Raw genomic sequence first — 27,010 nt, forward strand, 5'->3', positions numbered from 1 at the left:
CTTGCAAAGGTTTTTTCCTATTAAAACTTGAGTTTACAACCAAATTCCTGGGCTGCACCGTATGTATACCACCAGTGTTCTGCACTTGGGATGCACCATTTTTGCTGTGACGTACAACACCAGAGCAAGACGACATTTGTCAACGCCAGAAGGAAGAATGAGGAGGGTTTGGCTGCACAGAGAGTTAGAGAAGTTTTGGGTTCTCAAATAAAAGAGCTGAAGGAACGTGCAAGATTTAAGCAGTCTCTGCATATACGGTACAAAAGCAATCCGAGGTGAACGACACTCGGGTCAGACTTTTGTGATGGGATTTTTCTGTGCTTAATCCAGATTTAAAGAACACACTTCACGCTGGCAGGTAGGCAGCTGTAATACCGGTAATCATTCAATTACAGATGAGAGGCAAGGCGTTTTGAATAATCACAAGCAAAATGAGGGAAAATACCCAGAAGACCCTGCATTCAGGTGTGGCCCTCACAGCTCACTGTTGCTAACAACACTGAGATTCCCAGACTTTTTTGGCAGCTTTTTTTTCCTCCTTAAGTTCTGTTTTATACATGGGAATTAAAACAAAAATCCATTAGCAACAACTGGCAGAAAAATCCTGTTCCGAGACATAATCAGCCTCAACAGAATAACCCAATCCGTGCCTGTTCCTGCATTTGGAAGACCAGATTTTCCTGGGGCAGATTAGGGCAACCTTTGCTCATCCGTGTTGCCTATATTTGGATGCACGAAGTGTGTGAGTTCAGGACTTGTCGGGGCTTGTAGACTTGCAGAAGAGTTCTTTGGACTTCGGCCCCGGGCTGGCTGCAAACTCAGATGAAGGCTTGGGAGCAAAGGAAGGAGAGCAGTTAAGAGACGAGACTTGCAGAAGTGAGAAATGACGCCTGCCCAGCATCAGTCTCTACAGAGACACAGATCCCTCCTCGCATAAAACGTACAGTAAATTCTGCTGGGAATTATGGCTTATTCCTCGAACCAAAAAAACTTTCTGGATGTTTAATGGCTCACTACAGTTGCAAGTTCTGGGCTTAATTTGAAGCATACTGCAGTTGCTCTTGGACGTTCTTCTATCTTTTTCGGTCTTCTTGTTCGAAAAAGGACATTCCAGCCTTGTGTAACTACCTCCCAGAAGCCATTACTATTAGTCCCTAGAAAGGAAATGCACCATTATATATTGAACACTGAACCGAGTGACTGGAACAGAAATACCTTTGAAGATTAGGGCCTCAGTAACACAATCTCCCTGGCATCAGGAGCACAGCAAAAATGAGGCCTGTCCTCATTCACCTCAAGACAAACTATTTCTGGCCCAGGGTGTATTTCTTTTAACAAACATTTTCCAAAATTATCTTTACATAATGACCAGCACAGAGAGGAAACAACTCAGGAGGGGCAGAAAAGCCAGAATCCCTCAGTGATGCGCACATCAGGCTCGAGAAACTGGAGCAGTTGTCGCATCTCTACACATTCAGAAGGCTCCTACCGCAAGAAATAAGAACCTAACGTGTTAAAGCAATTTTTATTTAAGTATTTGGAGGGAAACTTTCATATCATGAGTAAAAATACTAGCGTTGAATGTTGTTAAAAAAAAAAAAAAATCAAGATGATGGGCTCTCTGTGCAAACACAGCAGTTTCTGCATGGAAAAGGGAAGCAAGGGTTTTCATAACATACTCCCTTTCAAATAAAAAAAATTAAATGCTAGTTAACTGCGGTACATGTCATCATTTTTTATACAGTCAAGAGAATGAAAAACAAAAAAAGCAATTTAAGAGAACGCAACCTACAATGGAATAAATTCATTCGCAGCAGAGACAGAATAAGACTGCTTTTATGAAAATTACAAAGAAACATGATACAACAAAAATAGGGTGTGGGGAATTTTCCACTAAGATTAAAAATGAAAAACAAACAAAAAAAAAAATTTCACTTTTTTGAACACCATTATTATTCAAACACATATGAAGTTTCAACCTAGTTTTTTTTTTTTTTTATACAGGGGAAACACTGTTAAAGTGAATCTTCAAGAGTGAGAAGGCACCATGAACTGTTGGCTGATACCTTTAATGCACACTCAAGAAAGAAGAAATGATCTGGCATGATGCAAAAAATCATTAAGTGTTTATATATATTCATATATCTTTTCATTAAAAAAAAAAAAAAAAAAAAAGCGGCAACAAGTCATTACTTCAGTGCCAGAATGTACTTTTGTCTGGTTGACTCACTCATTAAGATGATTTCTCACTTAGACCTGTATGGTATTTTCATACAGTGGTGAAAGTGGGTGATTTTGCATTGTTGCATTTCCTATCAGATTGGTAAATCAAGCGTTTTCTAGGTTCTGAGAAGCCAATCCTAGGAAGTATTCCTAAACTCTACGCAAATGGAATCGTTAAATGCACTGTCTAGAATGGAATACTCATCTGTACGACGTGGCAATTCCACTGGATTCGGTTTGATATGTAATGTCTTGTAGCAGATGTTATAACAAAAATAACTTTTGCTTTTTGATTTACCTCACTGAGGCCATTAATGCTGTTCCTATAGTCGGTTTTCTGGAGTTGGATGACACTTCACTGCTGTCCAAAATGAGTTTGAACCTTGACCCTCCAGAGTTTGTTCACTTTGTTGCTTATATTATTGCACTAGCTACTAAAGTCTTATATCTTCCTATATAAATCTAATTGTTCAGAGTGCAGATTCTATATTTAGATAATGAACTGTATGAAATAAATAAAATAAGGGGATTTTTCTGGTCAGAGTTGCTGATATGTTGAATACCTTAATTATTTCTAAAGTAAACAGTTTTGGTGTATATTCTTAAAAACCTATGGTCATTCAGCATAAAAGCCTTGACGTAATACTTTAAGAATGGATTTGTTTTCCTTCTCAAAAAACGCATCAAAGAATTGTTTTAAATACAGAATCTGTGAGGCTTCCTACAAATTCATCTAAATCGTAATACAAACACAGTTTGTAATTCAGATAATATAGAAAGTTCTCTAGTGTCCATTGAAGTAAGGTCCCCAAAATGCAGTCTGTTTTGTTTCTGAATGGGAAAACATTGCAAAACATTAAGCGGTTCCACTGGCTGAATAGGAGAACTGAGGAAAATGAGGTCTTCTCTCGTTATCTACACAATCCATGCTGTCATCTGAAAAATTAAAAAAAAACACACAAAAAAACCAGTAGACAACATTTGCTACCTTTTTGATTTTAAGTAAACAAACAATTAAGATAACACAGGGTGAACTTATTTCAGAAAAATTCACCTTCCCCTTTTTCTTCCACAACTTGAAAGGACAAAGCGGCAGAAGTCTTAAATCTCATCCCATTAAACGGGCATCACAGAGGATCCCGATTGTTGTAGGTAAACAGCTGTTCAGATGTCCATTTAAAATGGCTAGGGGCTGCATTGCTTAAGTCCATATTCAGCGTTCTGAATTTTTGACAATTGCTGTTTCAGAGCATCAAACATGCTCAGTTGCCATGAAAATAAAATATATTTTGATTGAATATGGACACTAGCCCATACTCCATTGACCGCTTCCATATACACGGCATGTGTGCAGATGGACACGTGCAAATCTCACGAACAGAATTATTTTCCAGTGGGAACGTGCAGGTTTGGGAAAGGCAAGAGTACAAATAATTTCGCTGTGTCCTAAAACAGGTTTTTCATTTCCCAAACTGGAAAGACGTGTGGAAAGTTTCACATCAGTTTATCGACTCCTTGGTCAAATACATATATAGAAAACCAGGAGGTTTAAATGGATGCTTTTTCAGATGTTCTAAACAGACCAGGTAACGTCACAGCAAATTATTTCTGGCCGACTGGAGAACTTAGTGGGCAATATTTGGGAGAACTTTACCTTGGTCAGGAGGAGTGATTGTTATCATCTGTGCTGTAAATTCTTCATCAAAGTATCTTGTATCTGTTTCAGATGTAACTTGTGGCTTAAACGGAGGTACAAGCTATGAAAAGCAAAAAAAATAATAAAATAAAATACTGTCCATTTACAGGTTATTACAGCCCAGTTTGAAACAGGTAGAATTTCAAATAGAGTTACAAGCTACAGTGCCTTTTCCTACATTCCTAAAATAAGTTTAAAAATGCCAGTTCATAAAGAAGGAACCATATACAGTAAAAAGCATTCATTTAGGTGTGCACTTCCTACTTATGGGGCATTTAAAGGATTTAGTTGCACGAAGAAAAACCTAGAATCCTAACATTTCTTCAAGTAATAAATGACATGCTTAAAAATAATAAATAACATGCTTAAAAATAATAACAACATGTTTAAAAATAATAGCATATACTGGTTCCCCACCTAATTATATGCAAATTGTCGACTGCATCTAGTCAGATTTATGCTTGAGGAGGATGAAAATGAACAAGAAAGATGCTCAGTGATACCAAACTGATCAGGTAGACTCGCGTATCACTACAAGGGTTGTGAACGTTACACAACAAACGTCCAGCTCCAGAGCCACTGCGCGCACGAAGCTCTGACTGCAACTGTGCTGTAGGTCGGACCAACCCAGGAGAATTTAGGACAAAGCAGCAGCGACATTAAGCTTTTATATTCCCGGTCCTCAAAAGCAGTTTGATATCAACTCTGAACTTCGAAAAGTTGGAGTGCTTACAAAAAAGAAAACCTGAGCACACTTAGCAGTGAGCATCTGCCTCTTGTTACACCCCGAGTCGCACGATTTGGGTTTTATTCTTGACGCTGGCTTGGGCACACAGGCTAGAAATCATCCATGTGTACCTAGGCAAGCTCTGGCAAGAGGAACTCCAGATGGAGCGGAGCTGCTTGACTGGGGCTGGAGGAGGAGCGCGCCTGGGAAGCGGGCTGGTGGAGCTAGCTGCATACAGATGCACGGAGTTGGAACACGTACAATTTTGGAGGGCAACAGAGCTGGGATTCAGACCTCGCTCACCTCCCCGCTGCACGATGCGGTAGAAACAGAATGTAAACACTGTTCTTAGCCCTCCCACAGAGGACATGTAATAGCTCTGGGCGCTGGGCTTCAGTTCGCCCACCACTGGGGTTAAGCATGGCCATCTTTTAATAGCACAGGGCCACACCAGGCAACAATTTAGGAGCGTGATTGAGGAAGTACACGGCTTCCAATCTGAAACTGCAGGGAAAGGTTTATCAAGGCAAATTGCTCCAACTGGAATTAAGGAGCGACCCCACGACTTGCACTTTCTGCTCTTATAGAAGAACGACACCGACAGAAATCACTGCCTGGCAAACAACAGCAAATCTTGAACATATAAAACACCTCTTCCCCACCCCCAGCTTTTCCTCCATCTTACATCTGAAGAACCGTTTGCTTGGCAAGTTGGTAAGTAAGGAAAGCACCAGCTTCGAGCTCCCTATTGCCAGGATCATCTTTCTGATCTGTTCTGAGAGCACCTAACACTCTCGTTGTCCTGTCTCACAAACAACAATCCAACAAAGCTCCTTCATTTTCAATGTAAAGACTTTAAGAAGTGTAATCTACACATAAAGTGATAGTTCTAAACACAAAAAAAACATTCTACAGTTTTAAATCAATCTTTAAAAATTAAGGGACATGAAAATTCCCTTTATTATAAGGAAGCACAATCCCAGCATATATTCATTATCGTTTTTTTGAATTATTAATGATCCTCTGTGCCCAAGGATGGCTTAAAGGAGCCTGGCAAATGTTCCTGTTAAAAAAAATTAGGTCCTTAGAAGTGGGCTTTGTGTCCTGAATTCAAAAAGGAAAAGGAAACAGGATATCCCAAAGCCACAAGTCACTCTGAACCTTACAGTCCTCCTGAAGCTACTGAAGAGGGAGTGCTTCGCATTATAATGTTAATAACGCTATTCTCAATCAAGTCAAACCAGCATATTATGTATAAAAGCCCTGTTGAGGATGAGCGTTCTTTCTTTCACATTTTAACTCTGGTCTCTCTCTCTTTACAGCAGTTGCCTGCCTATTCCTTACAGCGAACCTGGGTTTGTTTTTGCCAAGCCGCGTGTGCACGCGCGTGTGAAGTGCTCTCTGTCCTTTCAAGCCAACGGTGGTTTTGGCACTCGCAATGCTCCCAGTTGCTCCAGCTTGCTGCACGCAGCACGCAGTGATTTAGGACTCGGGTGCTGCAGCAGACACCTGAACTCCGCACATCGGAATGGCTGGGAGCAGCAATCCTAAATCGGAACACGTGTGTGTTCCGATACGCTAGCGCGTATCATTTTCCCTTTTATTTTAGTATCTGTTAAAAGCAATTTGAGACAGATCACAACGCACCCACAAGGTTATTTTTTTTTTTCCCCCCTAGCTGTCAAATTCAGAACATTAAGCTGGAAAGAGAGGGGAAGCCGCAGAAAGCTCTAATGCTAGTTTTACCAAACAAATACGTTGCTTTGCTGAAAAGCCGTCCCTGCAATAGCTCTGCAGTTCAACTGGCAGAGTGGGGCCACCTGTAGCCTCCCACTGCTGCAGACCAGTATGATACCGGCAGGTTTATGTTGGTTTAACAAAGAAAAAGGACCAGAAAAACACCCATGCGATTAAAATCTCATTGCCCATGTTTTGCTTGTGGGTGGGAGAAATACTGCAAATTAAATCGCACCTTTCTTTGCACCAGAGACACATAACAAAACTCTTCCAGGAGGGTGTAATGAATATTTTAAATCCTTAGGACAACCCCAGTTATTCAAAACTCCTCATAATTCAAAGCAAAGATATGTTTCCAACAAGTTTAATTACAAAGTAAGTGTTCTCGATTACCCCAAGCCTATATTCATATTCACCATTATCTGGCGATAGCGGGTAACCAAGCTTAGCACATAAACTCCTCTAGGCAGCTGACAAAATTCAGCTTTTATCCGTGAGACTGCATTTCAGGTAAAAGCTGCAAAATCCAATTTGGACCACCCAGAACACAGGCGGCAATTACTCACAGGCTTTTTGAAATCTCTTTGTTTGCACAGCACGGCTGTTTCAGATGCACATGCTAATGAGACAGGAGCAAAACCAGAATCTAGCCCCCTTGGATACGCCGAGGTCAGAAACAGTCTCAATTAGCACACTGTTTTCTCCAAAATATGTAATATTTGGAATTTCCTGGTAGTTTCCACAACAATCGGGGTCAACACCACTATGGGACAGTTGATGAAGGCTTTCTCAGTCCCAATGACAAATAAATTATCTCCCGCTTGTCTGATTTCTCCTCCATTAAGGGAACAAGGACTACCACCAAATGACAAATAACTTCACTGAAGATACTTGAACCTCGTTATCAACTTTTTACCTTAAATTGCAAAAAAAAAAAAAAAAAATAGCAAACCCCCAAGTATTCAGCTTGTCAGCTGGGTGCCAATGGGGATAACCTCCTGTTCAGAACAGTAATTCAGGTATACTTTTAACGTTATACTGAATAAACTCCACACAACTCCCTCATGACCACATGCAGCTCGCTCTCTTGAAAAGAAGACAGAGGTCTAAGCTCTATCTACACTTTCAAGGCACAAAACCTTATTTTATGATTTTTTCAGTTCCCTTTAGCCACATAAATTGGTGAGGAAGTGAAAGAAGAGAAAGGAAACAGAGCGCTCTTTGTAATTGTATACAAGCACTGGACAATTCTTCCCCTACGGTATGGAAACCAGCAGCGTTATGCCCTATTTTTTTTTTTTTTTTTTTTTTTTTTACACCTACAAACATTGCTAATAGATCGCTATATTAGTTTTACTGAAAGAATCCAAAGAATTAAAACTCGGTTTCTGCTACGTTTCTTACCTGCTCCCACCAACTGGAGCGAGAACTAAACTGTATTTAGAGATCAAATGAGATGTGATATGATGAGGGGCTGCAGGGGGAAGGAGGGAAACCGGGAAAGGCTGGGACTGAGCGAGATCATGTGGCACCAGTAGATGGGAGCCTTGAATCATCAGACTCAGGTTTTAGTTAGCTGCATTTCATGTGAGCATTACAGGAAATGTGGCTGGTGAGAATCAAATGGGAGAGGACAACAGCAGATCGCCCTGAGAGCATGAAGCAGGGCATCCTTGAGGAGTAGAGTAAGTTATCTGTGAAGGAAGGGACAAGCGAGGCACGGACAACTGATAAAACACACTCATACAGAACGGGCTGGGCTCTTTGACTTCAGTGGCTCCCATTGGAAAGCCTACAAACTCAGTGGGTCCCACGGAAAATGAGTAAGAAACACCATGAAGTGCAGATGCTTCGCATCACCTCTCCATCACCAAAACCAAAAAGAAATATTAAGCCTGGATTGATGTAAAAGCCTACACTTCTCTGCATTTGCCTATTCAGTCCAATTGCGTCATTCAAGACAGGAAAAACGTAAAGGGAACAAACAGCCCATCTTCCACCACTGCTTCTGGGAAGCTTTGCTTCAGATGCTCGGAGACCAACAGTAATTCCAATACGTCAGTTGACAGCAAGGAATGCCAACAAGAATTCACAGGAAAAGCCATTTTAAAAGCTTATATACTGTCTAAGTTTGGAAGCAATTTTGATTACATCCTATTTATTCAGTCACAGAAACAGGTATCTCATCAAGAGATACTCTTCATGTTGCGAAAGAAAAGCTTTGATTCAGAAGTAATCCGATTACAGTATTTTAAGGAACATGAAGCAATACAGCCTTGTTAAAAACAATTGCAAACCTCTTCCGTGGAGGGCTTCTGTGTACCTTACAGAAGGCAATAAAATTTGAAACATTCAGTATATCCACAGCTACAATTCACCTTGGGAGAACAGTTGTATAAGTACCTTTTTCTCGTATACATCTTGCCAAACAATGCCAGCGAAGAATTTGTGCTGCATAATCTCCTTGGCATCATCAGGACCACCACCTAACCTGTGTGGGGCAAAATAAGTAATTAAATGTTTGAGTACAGTTATTTTTCTCATACAGTTTTTATTTAATGGTAGTGAAGAAATTCTGAGTTTATATAATACATTTGGGAGCAGTCCTAGCATGTGCTTCATATTTGGTTTTGTGCAAAGGCTGCAGGAGAGTCTATTTTAGGCTTCAACACAGTTCCACTAAAAGATCTGAAAATAGGCTAACAAGTAGAATTAGAATAAAGGTCTCAAACAAACAAACAAAGGGAAAAAAAAAAAAAATCACAATTCAAAAGACGTGCCCTTCGGGAAAGATGCTGTCCTAGGGACCGCAGCAGATCCTGCAAGTAAAAGGTCTCTTTCTAAATTAACAAGCGACTACCTCTTGCAATCTTCTAGAGCAGAGCGATGCCAGCAGTAAAATTGAATTTGATTTTGAAGTGTAAGAGGCAAAGATTTTTAAGACAAACTGATTTATGCAACCTGATTTAAATTTCCATTAAAGGAAACAGTTGACAACTGCAGCGATAATATCGTGTTGTATGCAAATCTTTCCTCCTCCCTGGCTTCATGAAAGCACAAAGGGTGTTTTACTGACTTAAGATACATCAAGATAAAGTACTTTTATTCCAAAATAAAACTGTCCACACAGCTTATAGATGCAATCAGTTCGGCCGCAGTCTTGAGCTAACAGATGCTTAAATTTTGCTGTGGAGGTTAAAACGTTCTCTAAAAGACTGAACCACACCTGCAAGCAAAGGCATGCACTGAGAAAATGAAACACATACTGAGTAATCAGCAGGAGACTTACTTTCAGGTAATACGGTTAAGAAGACGCTCAGGATTTTAAGTACAAGAGGCGTCACCACGTTCATCCAGGCTGACCTCTAGTATCTGCCTGTCCTCCCATTCTTGGTGCCACTGGCAAACTGAGATATTACCCCTATTTTAAGAGCTTGGAAAAACAGCTCTGTGTGAGCACGGCTAGAGATGTACTGCTACAGAAAAACGGGTGAAGGACTGTTCTTTGAACCTGAAGCCAAGCTGCCCAGCCAGGCCCCATCCTTACTTCACAGCAGTTGGCCCTGAATCTCCTCTGGGCCACATGTGGCAACGCTGTGGCCCTAATACATGATTATTTGGGGGTGGAGGGAAGGGTTTCAGTTCAGGATATCAGAGAAAATGTGAAGGCTGTGCTACAGACCATTGAAGAGGTGGCGCTTTGACAGCTTGAGACCGAGTTGCATGCTCTGGGACACAGTTTGAAGACAGAATGCTATTGGGACAGGATTGGAAGATTGTTTAGCGAGGAAGAGTCAAATATGGTGACACTTTGTCCATACTGTCCACTAGGAATGGAATCTGGTGCATGCAACTCTCGTAGCCATGCCCGAGCACTGTCTTCAGAGAGCACAAGCTGGAGCTGTACCAGAGAGACCAAGCAGCAGAGGTGCCTGGCAGTTCAGAGTCCATCCCTACTTCCCTGCCCTCTTCCATTTAGCGGCACAGCAACCTAAGAGGTTAGCTCCTTCATGTTCCTTCAGGAAATGGGCAGTAGAACCCGGAATGGATCACAAGTCCTTGAGTCGCAAAGTGTTGGGTGATGCTCTCCTTCCCCAGGTAAGCTCTAAGACTAAACCTAAGTTCACCCTAGAGCCCCACAGGCCAAACCAAGCCAGACGATGGCTCTCCCATCTGCCTGGCAGCATGTTCTGCAGCTGCAGAGCAGCCTGGAACAGAGACAAACTCCAGGGCAGCCTGGGAACTGAGACAAACTCTGTGGGTAATCATCTCTCGGCTGGTTCCCCACAGGTCTAGAGGCTTTGCCAAGTCTCTACCAGGCTCCTTGTTGCTTCCCCAGCACAGATGACGATGGCCCATGAAGAGAAGGGTGGAGTTGATCCTCTTTATCCACAGATGTCAACAGACTGCGCTTATGCACGGAAGTTCAGGAGTGACTATGAGCTAAGAACCAGAATTGTGTTTTGCAGAAGCAGGAAAGCTGGCTGGCTGCAGCCGTGTACGAATGCTTTGGAGAATACGTTATCTAATAAGAGCCTTTGTTCCATGAAGGGCAAACACATACTCAGGGAAATGCCGAGGAAAGCCCCAGATGTTTTACTTACCTTTTAAAAATCTATACTATTAAACAAATCGATTCAAAGCGAATGGTGGAAACGATAGAAACCTCATATTTTGGATATGGATTTATTCCAAAATACACTTTCGTCTTTCAGAATTATTATGAAAGGACCCTCTCAAGGACAACAAAATTAAAACAGCACTTAATGCAAAAAATCATGGTTAAGCACCACTGAGAACTGAAAGAGCAGCAGGTTCATGTTTTGTAAGAACATGCAACAGCTGAAGAAAAATACAGCAGGAATAAAAGTCCTGAAAAGATCATTGTACAATAAAGTTAAGTTTTGTGCATTTAAGACTTCAGACTGAACCAAAAATAGCATAAATAGGACTTAAAAAGAAAAAGCTACTAAGATCTAGAGTACACATGGAAATATAACAGAAAGTGTAGAGGCCAAAAAGCAATTAAAACAAAAAGCCTTCAAAACCTAAACTCCTGTCTAAATTGGTCTCCTTAAAAGACACCTGCCAAACAATTCTGTTTATTCACTTAACTTCCATCTATATTTGAGAGCCTTGGTTTCTGTATTTCAGCTAAATCTCAAGGAGAAAACTATTATTAAAGTGCAACATCACTATTAAACTGAAACCATTTCCACATCTTTAATTTTTATGAAACTGTGTATTGCTTGCAAGTTCCTTTAATCATTTAATGACAAATACCCATGCTCCACAAAACAAGGGCAATCAGCTATCTCAACAGAGATAAATCATGTGCAAATATGTTTAAAAATTTATGTACTGTAATTTTACATATATATAAAAAAATACAGTGTATAAACACACAATCAAGAGGGAAAGTATTACTATCACAGAATAATAGAATTGTTAGGGTTGAAAGGAACCTTAAAGATCATCTAGTTCCAACCCCCCTGCCATGGGCAGGGACACCTCCCACTACATCAGGTTGCTCAGAGCCCCATCCAGCCTGGCCTTAAAAACTTCCAGGGATGGGGCTTCCACCACCTCTCTGGGCAACCTGTTCCAGTGTCTCACCACCCTCATGGCGAAGAACTTCTTCCTAACGTCCAATCTGAATCGACCCATCTCTAGGTTTAATCCATTCCCTCTGGTCCTACCACTACCCAACATCCTAAAAAGTCCCTCAACGGCTTTCTTGTAGGCCCCCTTAAGATACTGGTAGGCCACTATAAGGTCTCCTTGGACCCTTCTTTTCTCCAGACGGAACAACCCCAACTCTCTCAGTCTGTCCTCACAGGAGAAGTGCTCCAGCCCTCTGATCATCCTCGTGGCCCTTCTTTGGACGTGTTCCAGCACGTCCATATCTCTCTTGTAGTAGGGGCTCCAGAACTGGACGCAGTACTCCAGGTGGGGTCTCACGAGAGTGGAGCAGAGGGGGAGAATCACCTCCCTCGACCTGCTGGCCACGCTTCTCCTGATGCAGCCCAGGATACGATTGGCTTTCTGGGCTGCTAGTGCACACTGACAGCTCACGTTGAGCCTCTCGTCCACCAGCACCCCCAAGGCCTTTTCTTCAGGGCTGCTCTCAAGCCAGTCACCGCCCAGCCTATATTGGTGCTTGGGATTGCCCCGACCCAGATGGAGGACCTTGCACTTGGTCTTGTTGAACTTCATGAGGTTGGCACGGGCCCACCTCACCAGCCTGTTAAGGTCCCTCTGGATGGCATGTCTTCCCTCCAGCGTGTCAACTGCCCCACACAGCTTGATGTCATCAGCAAACTTGCTGAGGGTGCACTCTATGCCACTGAAGATTCACAGGCCAGAAGATTGCAATTAGTGGATCACAGGAAAAATACTGTTTCTCTACTTGTCTGTGTAAAAGTCTACAGCGCTCAGCACCCAGGTCCATTCCCAGCTCTTCAAGAAGAAACCCACAAACTTTTAGTTTTACAGTTAAAAGGTTTCTACAGTAAGGACAGCCAGATGCCAGCACAGGAAAGGGGGCAGCAACTGCCTTCGCTCTGCCCTGCCAAATAATCCCATTGATCAGCTTGTGCTTCACCATATTAGAAGCCGCAATACGGATTCTGACTGTGGGCAAATCCTCATCTGAAGACTGTCATACTTTTAGGTGGCGGATTTCTGTTGTTTACAGATTTGCACGTGCACCATCCTCATCTGAGAGGACTGCTAGTTTTAGGCACCACTTCTACTGCCATTCTGTCTTCACACGGTTTCTCTGACTCCCCCAGCCCCAAACCTGGTTCAACAACGGTGCAAATATACCCACCAGGCTCAAGAAAATCAGCTCAGCAAAAGCTATTGGTGTTCACCAGCTCAGAGTACAGACCCATATTTCTCCTTCTCTGATACAGTCAGGATGGAGACTAGTAACTTCTTTTACTACAGCCATCACCTTCAGAGGCCTCTAATAGCCACAGGGAAGGATTTAGGAACTGCATCTACACAGCATCACATTTGAGGATACTGAGACTTTGGAAGTCTCTAAACTACTGGTTTCTAGAGAGCTGGGAAAAAAAATCTCTTTAAATTTGCCTTTTATGTTTTCCTCAGCTTCAATTTAGATCTCTTATGGGTGAACTGTTTGAGTTTGTCCAAGCTCGTTCTGAACAGCTTTGGACTGAACCAATTTAGACTAAAATTGTCATACGCAACAGCTAAAACTCAGTCTACCTCAAAGCACCTGGTGAAACACGTATGAAGACCTGATGAGCACTCTGCAGTTCAAGTGATACCCAGGACGCTGGAGTTGTCTGGAGATAGAAACACTTTTGTACTCAAGACACACACATTTCAGAGCAAACATAAGACACTTGCCATGCACGGTGGCAAAACTCTGGATGCCCACAAGGCATGAAATTTGCTGCCTAAGAGAACTATTTGAGGTCACCTCCTCCTGCTTGCCACCAGCTAGCTGGGACCATCTCCAGGCCCCTGCAGTCCCCCTGGCTGTCACCTCTACCTCTTCCAACTCCATCAGCGGCTGCGTGGGCTGCAGCCCACTGTGTCTGAGAGCTAGTTTGCTCAAGCCATCTACCCTTTCCATAGCAGAGCACCACAAACAGAGAACACAGACATACACTTTAAATCTCCTCCTTTCACAAGAAAAAAAAAACCCAAGGAGTTTGATTTTCATGCAGGTAAAGGCTTGATTGACCCTGATGTTCCTGAGCACCTGCAGCCAAAGTTGCACTGTGGATATGGAAAATACCACCATCACTAGAAAGAATGAAGTGCCAGATCTCTGTGTGGCTGCAAAGACCAATCACCAGTTCCCCACGACCGCCTTCAGCGCTACAAAGACAGAATTGTAACTTTGTGAAGTCATTAAATCTTTTAACAGCTGTTTATAAGAAGCTGCGTCTTCTTACTCTCATTCTTCATGAATGACAAAGTCCAACAGCACCCCAAAAGACAGAAGCAGATGAAGCAGCTTGTGACAAACCCCATCTGAAAGAGGCTGAATAACCCTGGCCTGTGACAGAGAGCACTAGGGCATGTAGTGAAAACACATCATCAAAATTCAGATGAAACCACCCTGAAGTTCTCTCAAGTTTAAAACCTGCCAAGATTCAAAGCTTGCGAGACACTCTGCTGATTACAAACCTACCCACCCATCTAAACTTATGTAGCACTCTGATCCACGTCCACTTTCACAGGTTGCAGGCTCCACAACCAGAGAAAAGAATAATAAAAGTTAAAAATTTTGCTGTTTTATGTGTGAAAAAATGCCCTGATTACCTCCTGCCATTTGATTCCCATTACAAAGCAGCGAAGGAGAATTTCAGGTCACATTAAAAGGAAATATTTACAGAATAGATTTTTTTCCTTCTTAGGAAAATTAGGGCTCACGTTGCAAGATTAATAAACTTAAATCAATCCCAAAAGAAACTTTAAAATTCCTTTTCTCTTACAGAATGGATTTTGTATGACCAAATTTAGAAAACAGCCATGATTAAAAGCAGAATGCAATTTATTGTTCTTCACATTTTCCCCATATGCCTGCGAGTTTGAGACTGAACTGGTATTACTGAACGCAGAGTGCTAAGTCTGCTTCTCTATATCCAGCTCAGTACAACAGGCAATTTTTTAGATTTCATAGAATCACAGAATGGTTCGGGTTGCAAGGGACCCTCAAGATCATCTAGTTCCAACCCCCCTGCCCTGGGCAGGGACACCTCCCACCAGCCCAGGCTGCTCAAAGCCCCATCCAGCCTGGCCTTGAACCAGGCTGCTCCAGGGATGGGGCATCCACAGCTTCTCTGGGTAACCTGTTCCAGTGCCTCACCACCCTCACAATAAGGAATTTCTTCCTCATGTCTAATCTAAATCTACCCTCTTCCTGTTTAATTCACCGATGTGGGTCACAATTCCCTAGCTCCTTAACATCAAACTTAAAATATCCTTCATTATATCAACCTCCGTTGTTGTTGGGGGGGTTTTTTGAGGATTTTATAGGAGAGGACAACACCTCCCAGTTTCATTTTTCTCATGGTTTTGGCTGTCTCCTCTGTCCCACCCCGAAGTTCAGCAGCAGCTACTAAATGCTGCCAATGCTGATGTTTTCTGCCACAGACAACATTACGATGACACCAACTTGTGTCTGCCACAGGGCTTTGCGGAAGAGGGGATTTCTGCTGAATTACACAGTGGTTCCCCAAAGCATCATCAACGGGCTAATGTCAACCAGACTATCACAGATTAACTTTTCACTGAATGTATTTTCGTAGCTATCTGGCTGCTGTTCTTCAATATGGCTCCATGAACTCACTGAACGTCAACAAGCAAGTATGCCAGCACACAAACCACACAGTAAAAAGAAGATAAAACTACAAGGCCAGGACTCAGGACTTCTACCCCTAGTGCTTCCAGCTCAGTTCCTCGTACTGCCTGAAACGCCGCGAAGCACAGGGGATTTGCAGAACCGCAACTTCAGTTAAAAAGTTGAGTGAACGGTGATTGGTGAGAAACCAGTATTTAAGAATGCTCCATGATCCAAAAAGCTTGGGAAGCACCAGTGTAATTAGCAAGCTGCGGGCATGTGCGCAGGCTTGTCTAGTCTATAGTTATTTCTATCAGCAGCATGAAAATCATCTGTCCAACAGATCAGAGCATCGCTGGTTCCAAGCCTGCAGAAGACACAAGTGAAGAAGTGGCTATTTGTATAAAATGAGCATATTGTGGAGTAATTATTGGCATTGGGAAAACCTTGTAATTAGAAACAAGTGGGCGTTCTTTGTTTGTAAACAAATTGCATTTTGGTTCATCAGAGATGCTCCTTTAAGAACAAATTACAGCAGATGCCGCTTGCGTTTCCAGTGACTGAAAGGCTCCACCTGAATAAGCTACGGAAGGGTCACAATTGCATCTCACCCTGCGCTTTCCTGGACAGGAATCCTGTTGGCAGGGGCTGCGGCCACGCTGGCTCGCAGAGCACGGTGCCTGGGGGGGCTGCTAATCAATGACACCACCTTCTCCCGGAGGTCCCCTCGCAGGCGCCGGGCTGCGGAGGGGCGTGCAGCTGCTGCCACCCAGTACAAGGCTGGCCATGCTCCTGACTACAACTGTTCCTGCTTCCCCACGTCACCGCTAAGTTGAATCCTCCAGTAGTACAAATTGTGGATTTGCATTACAAGACCTCTCAGCAGGATTCTCCATCAAAAATAGCGGTGGAAATAGCCTACAGTGATGACAAAAATCCTTGCTGCAAGTATTTGCGTACTGGCAAAAATAATTTTCCTGCTATGTGCACGCACACACGCAGACTAAACAAACATCAGAATTTGCTTGCACCTCACATGAAAGATTTCCTATTTGGGGCCCATTTACAGTGGAAGGTTCAGGACAGGAGATCAGGGGCAGAGTCACAATATTATTTGTTCTTAAAATGTCTGGGTTGACAAGATGGCAGGTTTTTAAACTGATGTTTATCTTTGTGAGAAGGTCAACATCCTTTTTGGATCTTGTTCTGTTTTCTTTTTGTTAGCCATTAAGGGCTTGGGGTTTTTTGTTTTGGTTTTTTTCTGTTTTTAAATCAAGTGTTACTTTTTAAATAATACAGCACAGGAAAAAAAAACAACAAAAGGAGGAAATAGGAAAAATAGATTAAGCATGGTATAAACTCCACCACAAACATGGTACAAACACCACCACCTACTGTCCAACGCAGGACGCTAAATCACTGGCACAGATTTAAACAAAAATTCAGAAAACAGCATGCTGAACTGGGAGAGAAAGTGAAAGCATTCAGTGTAGAGCAGCTTATAACCCACAGCAGCCATTGGATTCGTTATGCCCAAAGGCGGAGTTAACTTGCTTTCTCCCTGGCTATAGTTTTACATTAATGGCAATAATATTCTGAATTAATATTCTGAAATTCTGCCTTCTGAATACCAAAGCTGCTTTGTGTCGCTATTTGCAGTGTCAGCTCATGTCAGAGGTTAAAACAAAAATGTGTAGGTCCACTTGCTGCATCCTGTTGGATGATCACTTTGAATGGATTAGAAACAAAACTACAATTTTGTCTGAAATACCTTCCTCCACTTTAAATAAAGAAGAATCGCTGGCATGCGTGCATGCAGTAGTGCTTTGGACAGTACTATTTTCAATTGTTTTTCAATGATGACAATATGGGCACCTCACACAGCAGCAGAGAAAGAGTCACTTTTAAGTCACTTGTCTTGAGGATAGGTCCCGTTCATAGACACTCCTCTGCACAGCACAATTATTAACTTCTTTGTGAAGCCTTTAACAAATTCCCTCCCCCCCTGCTTTTTTTGGGTATTTCTAAGGACGCAAGTGCTTACAAGTGCGACTATGAAGCAAGAGTCTCACCTTTGCTTAGGATCTTTCTTCAGCAAACCCGACAAGAGAGATTTTGCTTCAGGTGACAAAGTGCGTGGAAATCTAATCTCCTCCATAAGGATGAGTTCAAAGAGCTTTTCGTGGTCCTGGTTGTAGAAAGGGAGCCGACCACACATCATTTCATACATCACGACTCCTAAACCCCACCAGTCCACTGCACGACCATAGTCATTATCTTCCAGCACCTGCAGAAATATAAGGAAAAAGATTTCAAGAGACGTACCCAAACCAGGCATGAACACAGAATTTGAGAGGCAAAATTTACCCCAGCAAGGTCATCTTTTCACATGTCACAGCCGAATCTACCAGCAGAGTATTTGCAGAAGATCCATTTGAAAAAGAGCTGGCGTCCACATTCACCACGCTAGGCGAGCGGGAAGGGGAAAAGGAGGCAGCGGGTACATTATGGCAGCTTCCTTCTCTTCCTTCCACCCTCCCTCACATTACAACCATGATAACCACAACCTTTGAAAGCCCAAAGGCTGAGAACTCTTCTCACATTACAGAGCCAGCTGTTAAATTCTCACTTATTCATCACGAACTACTCCAAATGGGATCTCATTTTAAAAAAAAAAAAAAAAAAAAAAAAAAAAAAAAAAAGAAACAAACCTCAAACCACCAAGGAGCCCGTACAGGGAGAAGAGAAATGACTGTCAACCTGTAATGTCATGAGCGACAAGCTAAACATCCCTGTCATCTTCGTATCAACCTGCACCCTGCAAAGGGTGGCTCTGCACATGCTCAAAGACCACCCGCAAATACTAAATGACTATCTACATTGAACATTAAGAGGAGAAGGCCACTCCTTACATTTGACCGGCTGTAAGGCCATAAAATGGCAGCCAAATTGTCTGGAAACGTTTCTCCTCCTCTCCCCTGCTCCCTCCAAAGGTACTTGTTCACTAGCTCTAACACTCATCCCTCTGCTTAGAGGGCTCCAAACCCAGGAACTGTCAGTGGAGGGGACTTCTGCCAGGTCTCAGGAGTCCAACACAGTTCACTTTTCCCTTCCCCTGGGTGCTTCTACCTAACGAAGCCCCGGCTGCTGCAGGGACCCGGGACCCCAGCAGTGCCCTCCATCTCTCCTGCTTGCTCCAGAGAAGCCCTGTCGCCGTGCATTTCTGATCTTCTGCACTGAAGCTTGCTGAAGGGAGCGGGGAGTGTTTGGTGGCTTGTGGAGTGGGTGTTACGAGGACTTCTCTAGACTTTGTGTCTCCTATGCAGTTGTCCGGAGCTGACACCAACAGTCTCATGTTCCAAACCCTGTCCTCAGGTTTTAGTTGTCATCTTTACTCTTTTCACGGGTCTGCACTGAACTGCTTACTCTTGCTAGGAGCACAAACCACGACTGCACCACCATGGTGTTTTCTTGTTGCACGGTGTCTGTGTGAGCTTTACGTTGCTACAATTCTGAATACTTCACACTCAAAATTAAAAGGGTGAAAGAGCCAAAGCTGACACAAGTTTAACAAAAGCAGGATCCGAACCTCTTATGGAGGTTTATGCAAGCAAAAAAGAAGCATTGAGACACACCACGTAACAACCGTTTGCACTCTGCCTCTCTTTAGTCACTAATTATTCCCCTTAATCATCTGAACGAGGGAAAGGGCCTGCAGTAAAAATCAAAAGGCTGCCAGGTATTAGATTACCCCACGTTGGTCTATTTACGGCATCCCCTGCCGTATGATTCACACCAAACGACAGCTGGCTCTGCAGCTGCCCCGTATATGTATACGGCCGACACAGCTGCCGGCCGGACAAGATTCCAGGAGCCGACCCCGTCCTTCCCGAGGCATCGCGGCCCTTCAGCTCGCAGGAGATATTGAGTGACAATGCAGTTACCGCTCTCTGAGTCACCCTGTTCAATATACGCTTCCTGTTCGCACTCCCCTACACTTGGGTTACCTAAAATAAAACAGTCACGGGGCCCCCGATTTTTATTTTTACTTTTTAAGCTGCTGCAAGAGGTGCAATAGGAGAGGCCTGAAAGAAAAAAACAAAACCACAGAGGCCTTTGTTGTACATGTAATAAATGCTACAGGTGCTTTCAAAATGCAGCAAATACTTCAACTGTTACTTTAGTAACTGTATTAATATTCTGTATTATAATCTAGATTACTAACTACAACTCTTTCCTTGACCTCCATTACTTCTAAACAGAAGATAAAATGCTTATTTCTTCAAAGTGTTTTACCACAACAAGCACACGCTCATACTAGTGATTGCACAAAACAGAGCAGCTCTAGACTGCTGTGAGATGGAATTTGAAAAGAGAAGGCACAACAGCTGTAAACATCACAGCCATCGATGCATCTGACACATCAAAGTTGACGTGGTTCAGCCACTGTCAGCCATGCACGAGATTCCAGCATGAACCTAAAAACAACGATGCAGCAACTGTATAAACACGCCGCTATGCCGGATTCAAGTTACAAACGCAGACAAGAAGAACGAGACCCCTGCTTTTAAGCATGCATGACCTTAAATGAACAGAATATCGCTCGCGCACAATTTCCAGATTTTTTGCATGCTATCAACCAGATGACAAAAGCCTCCAGAGTTTAACACTCCAACTCGCAGATGGGATTTGCAAGTGAGGGAGGGAGCTGGGTTAATCAAAAGGATTTGTCCTTCAGGGTTTTGGATCAGCCAACTCATTATAAATATTAAAAAGAAAAATAATAGCAAATAATATAAACAGAAAGAACAACATAATGCCTGCGCAGGGAATCCCCACATTCCAAATTAGTAAAAAACAAAACCAAAACAATAAATATTTTTAGTCTTCTCTTAAAATCCTCAATGAGGAACTTCAGCAATTGATTTTTAAGAGGGAAGCTATAATAAAAGCCATGTTTATGAATAATAAACACTGTGTCGTGCTGCTAATTACTCCCTGCATCAGTAAATCTCAAATTGTGGTGCACGGACCACAATTTAGATTCACTGAAGGCTTCTGGTGATCCATGGAGAGCTGGCAGCTACCATGAGACTGGCTCCACCTCCTTGCTGCAAGCTACTTCAACAGGTGCCCACGTTCTTCATTACTGGGAAGAGACTGGAGGCCCCTGAAAGCAGCTGGGAGTTAAAAAAAAAAAAAACAAAACAAAAAAAACAAAAACAACAAACAAAACCCAAGAGCACGCTGCCACCACTATGCAAACGGAGAGCACAAAAGCGCTGATCGGCAAAGACATCAGCTCTCAGTAGAAATATTCCTCCTCCACTTTGGTTTCCATACTTTGTACTTCTGCATACTTTAACTCCAGAAAGGTTTGCAAAGCCTAAGTCTCCCACCTCAGAGAAAGGCTACGTCCTGGCTGTGCCAACACCATATAATCTGCCGGCAGCCCAAGACTTGCTTCTGCCTGTGCTTCAAGCGGGATGGAAGCCTTAACGCCAGGGTGGCAAAGCACCCACTGCAAGGCAACCAGCCCTTCTGCAAGGCACGCCGCCTTAGCTCAGGCTCCGTGCCCTACTAATAACGGCGAGGCTGCTTCCAGACAGCTCGGAGCGTAGGCAGAGAAAAGTAGCGTCTGCCTGCAAAATACCATGTATACATATATCCCCTATCGCACAATTTCGCTTTTGATCTGCCGTTAACTACACTCACGGCTATAACACCACCTGTGTTGCACAACTCTCAGCAGGGAGTATTGCCAGGATGAAAGCTGCAAGCACACATTTGCATTTTACACTTTAAAAAAAAAAAAAATTAGTACAAAAAAAATCCCCCAAACGTATAGTTTGGGGACTGAGATCCCCTGCTTGGATTTATTTCCTCTGAAACTGAAAAGTTCAAATTAACATTAAGAAACATCTTGTGCTCTCACAGTCACAAAACAGTCGGCATTTTTAATGCATACCATGCTAAATACTGCAGAAAAAGCTTGGTTTGTCCTGTTTCTGAAAACATGTCACCTTATATTGTCTTCAAAGAGTGTAAGAGTTGGACACTACTTTTTCTTAAACAAAGTCCTGTTGATAGCTTTCAAATAGGCCAACACACAGCAAATAAATTGCAAAACAGTCACCAATCCATCAAGTAGTATTTTAAGCAATTTAAAAGTTGCTTTTTCAAAAAAAATTAGATTTCTGAGACAAGAAGCAAGCACTGTTCCGGTAAAATGTAAATACTCCCTGAAGTGAAAGGAAGAATACTACCCTGCCTGAAAATTATCACCCATCATTATTCTAAAGATATGTCCCAGAAAATGATGAATAAAAGATTCTCAGTGCGTGCGTTGCTATATAACAGTAGTTACTGTATGAACACTTTATGGCACAGGAATGATTCTGTATCGCTCCTGCTATCTCAGATGGCATTTAAGAATATAATTTAGTACAATAGTCAACATAAACATACCTCTGGTGCAAGATACTCCGGAGTGCCACAGAAAGTCTTCATTGTTGCTCCATCCTTTATGCCTTCTTTACATAGTCCAAAGTCTGTTATTTTTATGTGCCCATCTTTATCGAGCATAAGATTTTCCAACTGAGAAGAAAATCCAAATGAAAGACATCATTACGTATAACATACGCTGCTCCTGAGCGAGTCAATGAAAGACATGAATTTCTGCAGATCAGTTTTCAACCTCGTTGTCACAGGGGTCAGAACCACAGTAGCTGCCAAAGCACGTGTGATGTAAGTATACATTGATATCACTTTCCTTACTTCTTCAGGGAACGTTAGGTGACTAATTTGCAGTCTTTGGGTAACTGATCGTATACGCAGAAAGAAGGCAGAACGAAGGCATTGCATTTATGCTTCTACAACATTATCACCAACAGAACGCCAGTTCTTTTAAAAATATATTAAGTATTTCCCCTCACACAACTTCATCTCTGTTTTTACTCCAAGTGATTTTACGAAGTGTTCTGCACCATTAAAGGATAGCAAATGAAAGAAAAATAGAAAGCAAAGCCAAGGAGCCACTTCTAAAGAGATCCTTTACATGAGAATCACTTTATAAGTTTACTCAGCACTTGGTATCCTTTTTTGACAAGGCCATTCAGATTTGAGGACAGAGATTCCACTGTGTATGAAATAAAGTGCACTTTCAAAGGAAACGTGGTGATATGGGAGATAAAATGCCAGCAGGAATCCCAAAATTACTTTGACGTAGCCTGAAAACATTACATAGCATGCTTCATTTTAGACTGCTCCTAAACGGAATAGTAGTATCCCCTCGCCCTCCCTGAAAGCATTTCTCAGGGAAAAAAAAAATGCTATAATTGCATTTTCCTCAAGAATTTCCCAAGTTTGTTTGCCCTGAGACTTCTTGTTTGGCTGTTGGGTTTTTTTCCCCCTTCTCTGCTCACCGAACAAATAAGCAACTTGAAGCTTATCCAATTTTCTAACTGCAAGCAGGTACTATGAAGATAGTGCTGCGCAGCACATTGCAACGAAGCATAACATCCACACGGTATGAATTTGCATCTATCTGATAAGACCTGGGATGAAGAGCCCAGGATTATGTTTCACCACGCAGAAAAGCCAGCAAAGTTTCTCTTGGAACATAAGCAGGCAAATGAAAATGCAACCCAAGTAGCTCAGTACACCTTCATATTCTCTGAAATGCTGCCAGGGTCCTAATAAATGCATTATGAGAGCTCTTAGACCATAAAAGTGTTTAAACATCCCATAAAGTCAAGTCCAACAGCTGTAGTAACTGTTACGTTAAAGTTCAGTCAGGAAAGGCTTTCTTATACTTCAGGCTTAAAAAAGCCAGAAAGCCCATGAAATTATTTTTCTACATACCTTCAAATCTCTATAAACCACATTCTTCTCTGAATGCAGGTAATCCAGTGCTGAAACAATCTCAGCTCCATAAAATCGAGCCCGGTCTTCAGAAAAGACACGCTCTCTTGACAGATGGAAAAACAACTACAAGAACAATAATTTGTTACCTTTAGATTGCACGTGTTTCTGAGTTATGTCTCGCACTTCACAGGCCATCCTGCTCGAAATGTGATATTACCTAAGAGTAAACCCCTTCCCAGCCTCACCCAGCTGTGTTATCAAATGCGTTAAAAAGCATCATAAATTAAATGACTAGACAACTACTATCTCATATTCACAGATGCACACTGACAACCAGTTTGTGTGCTGCACATTCTTCTATGTACACGAAATGATAAAAACCCATTTTGATTGAACTACAATTACATATTAAAACTACAGTTGATATTCCAACTTTTCCTTCTTAACTATCTAACAGCAGTTTGCTATGCTTCCAGTTCTCCCTCCAAAGTAACATGTACTCACAATATTAATTAGAAAAAAAATAAAATCTTAAAAGCTGTCTGAAGAGCAACTAGACAGCAACCTTGCCTTCTTGAATTACTAAATCTCAGATTACAATATGTTGCTATCATATAAAGTATGAACCTACACCCAAACCCTCTATTCTCTAAAAATGGAGTTAAGAAAATTAAGAGTCTTAATTCTTAATATCAGTTAAACCTGAAAACAGCTCTGTTTAACTGGGACAACTTGGATTAATTAGAATTGCAAACACTGACCTTAGCTAAATAATGTCAAGCAGAATTAGCAGGGTACAGGAAAATCCTGAAGTATTAAACATTATTACATTTCCCTTACCTCTCCTCCGTTAGCATACTCCATAACAAAACACAAGCGATCGTGCGTCTGAAAGGAATACTTTAAAGCCTGAAACAGATTTAAGCCAAAACTTAGAAGACAGATCACACTGCCAGTTATAAAAGCATTTTAATAGATTTTAAGAAACAGAGGCAGACACAGAATTTTCTATTTCAGTGGACTTTTTGTCCTTGGCTCTTATATTTCTTGTTGCAGCTGAGGATTGATCCACCGCCAACTTATTTCATTAAATACATTTAATATAAACCATTTATATGTTCCCTTGCAGAAGCTATCAGTAATGCCGATAAAGCTGTGAAACAAACCCCTGGCCTTTTACCAGTGACACAAAACATACCAATTGTGGCTCTGAAGTTTCCTTCCCAGGCCACAATCTCCCACATTTTCATCTCACAGACAAGAGGCCACAACCAAGCCCCACAGCACAAGGTTTTACCGCACTGGGGCGGGTCCAAGCCCTCTTATATGAAACACATATATATTTACATACAGCAGCCCCCTGGCCTCTGCCCTGCTGCCTGCAACTGCTCCCTGCCGACAGCCTGCCAGAGGATTGAGCAACGCTGTCAATATCAATTTGTGAGCAATTCACAAAAACAGACCGGACGGAGGGTGTGATGGAGCATCACAAGGTGCCTTTGTACTGTCCTGTCACGTGTACTCCTGTGGCAAAAGTAACATCAACTTGTTTGCCACAGTCTTAAGTTTTTTGGTCATAACCCAGTCTCGTAGCTGATTTCTCAAGACAGCCCTTGTTTTGGATATTTGGGTTTACGAAAGCATTAAAGAGAAAATCCTGCATATGATATCATCGTCTTCATTACTAGGGGTGGCGTTTTTAAACCAGTCATATTTTTGCAGAGAAAGGGAGGATCAGGTTTTAGACATGTCAACAAACATTTACTTATTATACCCAATACAGCCAATATTTACTTCCAGAGGCCACGCTTAAAAGCTCTAAATTCCAGCTAAGCCCTTGTGTACCTGGACAAAGGAAACAACCGGGATCCTACACAGGTCTTTTAGAGGGCTTAAGTGGTTGGAAGCAATTCAGAGCCAACTTGTAATAAATATCAGAAACAAAATCTTGAGGTGGAACTTACATATCTGAACTCAACCCAGAGAGACTGCTGGCGTTGGAGATCTAGACTGAGACTGTGGTTTGATTTTACAGCCAAGCCAGTCCAAAAGGAAAGCAGCGGATAAAGCACGGTACTGCTCTTCCCTGTCCCATCCCACATGCCTCCACCACTATCCTTTGGCTGGCATTACCAGTGCTCTGATTCCATAGCAAACTGCTTTTGGGAGCTTAAGAAAACAACAAAGAAAGGCAAAATTACAGGGTTTTTCCCCCACTATGTCTTCCCAAACTTGTTTGTCACAGGATCAGGGTCACCCTCATCTCTGCTACAAAGAGGAGACCAAGCATTTGGAGGACAAGGAAAGCAGATATTTCTCTCAGAGATAGCAAGCCATTAAATGGGTAAGCCATAAAGTCAAACCACACCCTGAAACACTGTCTTCAAGAGGACCTGCTCTGCGAGAATCAGAAGACTTTAAAAAAGCATTTTAATTTGTGCTTCCCAAAAACAGAAGAGTACAAAAATACACAGCCACTCTGGAAACACAGATCTCAGATGTATTATATAAATAAAAAAAAAAATAAGGATAGTCTTGGTTGTCACGATGTCAAGTTACACTCAGCAGAAGGAGAAATGCTTACTGTTAAGAATGGATGCCGCGAGTTCTGTAAAACGCGGTTTTCTGTCAGCGTGTGCGCTACTTCATCCTGAAACACAAGCAGAAGCAAATCAGCAACGTGACTCTCCAGATTAAGGGTCCATTTCAAACACTAACAGAGCAATTATTTACAACTACTCAGAGAATCCTTGATATGACTTTCCCCAAAGGCGGTATCAAGGGCGAACCACATTCCCAAATTGCCCACCTACTCACCTTTGCTACAATAACTTCCTTCTTCAGAATTTTCATAGCATAATACCGTCCAGTTGCTTTTTCTTTAACTAAAATGACCTTTCCAAAAGTGCCTTTTCCCAGTAGTTTAAGGTATTCAAACTCATTCATGGTCTGTTAATGATACAGATAAACAAGAACTGAATTACATGAACTAACAACAAGTATATCATTCTCAGACTAGAATTTCTCAGTCACGTGAGAGTCCATTGCATATGTTGCATATGTTTTCTTTAAATCCTTTCGCTTAGTAGAATTCAAAAGCAGAAATGATTCTTCCATAAAAATGAATACCAGTGCACTCCCAAAGATAATCAATCAATAAACTATTTAGGGGAAAACCATAAGCTTTCAATTAACAGAACACTCTTTCACATGACTCAACACTCAACTGTGCAAATACCACTCAACATGTTATTATTAATCCATAAACATTTTGACCATTTTGTCAGTGCAGACACTCACTAAAAGGCGCACATCGCTCTGATGCCAGGGATTAAACCCATACCTTTTTTCTGATGTTCTCCACCTCTCTAGGGGACCAGCTTTCTTGTCCTTCCTCGAACAGCACTAATACCCACAGACAAAACAACTGCCTCAC

At 42.1% G+C, this 27,010-nt stretch overlaps 1 protein-coding gene across 6 annotated transcripts in view; it reads right to left on the minus strand.

The window, feature by feature from the left end:
* Positions 1 to 1,508: 1,508 nt before the first annotated feature.
* AKT1 (AKT serine/threonine kinase 1) overlaps positions 1,509 to 27,010 on the minus strand; it is a 77,470-nt gene continuing 51,968 nt past the window's right edge. For all 6 annotated transcript variants that reach the window (XM_054199893.1, XM_054199895.1, XM_054199892.1 and 3 more), the window contains 9 exons: positions 26,392 to 26,523; positions 26,159 to 26,224; positions 24,415 to 24,483; positions 23,572 to 23,697; positions 22,177 to 22,305; positions 17,781 to 17,995; positions 8,787 to 8,874; positions 3,878 to 3,980; positions 1,509 to 3,159 (listed from right to left, as the gene is read on the minus strand). In XM_054199893.1, coding sequence (XP_054055868.1) covers positions 3,080 to 3,159; positions 3,878 to 3,980; positions 8,787 to 8,874; positions 17,781 to 17,995; positions 22,177 to 22,305; positions 23,572 to 23,697; positions 24,415 to 24,483; positions 26,159 to 26,224; positions 26,392 to 26,523 — 1,008 coding nt within the window. In that variant the 3' untranslated portion in view covers positions 1,509 to 3,079. The remainder of the gene's footprint in view (positions 3,160 to 3,877; positions 3,981 to 8,786; positions 8,875 to 17,780; positions 17,996 to 22,176; positions 22,306 to 23,571; positions 23,698 to 24,414; positions 24,484 to 26,158; positions 26,225 to 26,391; positions 26,524 to 27,010) is intronic.

The sequence above is a fragment of the Rissa tridactyla genome, chromosome 4 (genome assembly GCF_028500815.1).
Source record: "Rissa tridactyla isolate bRisTri1 chromosome 4, bRisTri1.patW.cur.20221130, whole genome shotgun sequence".
Taxonomy (NCBI): domain Eukaryota; kingdom Metazoa; phylum Chordata; class Aves; order Charadriiformes; family Laridae; genus Rissa; species Rissa tridactyla.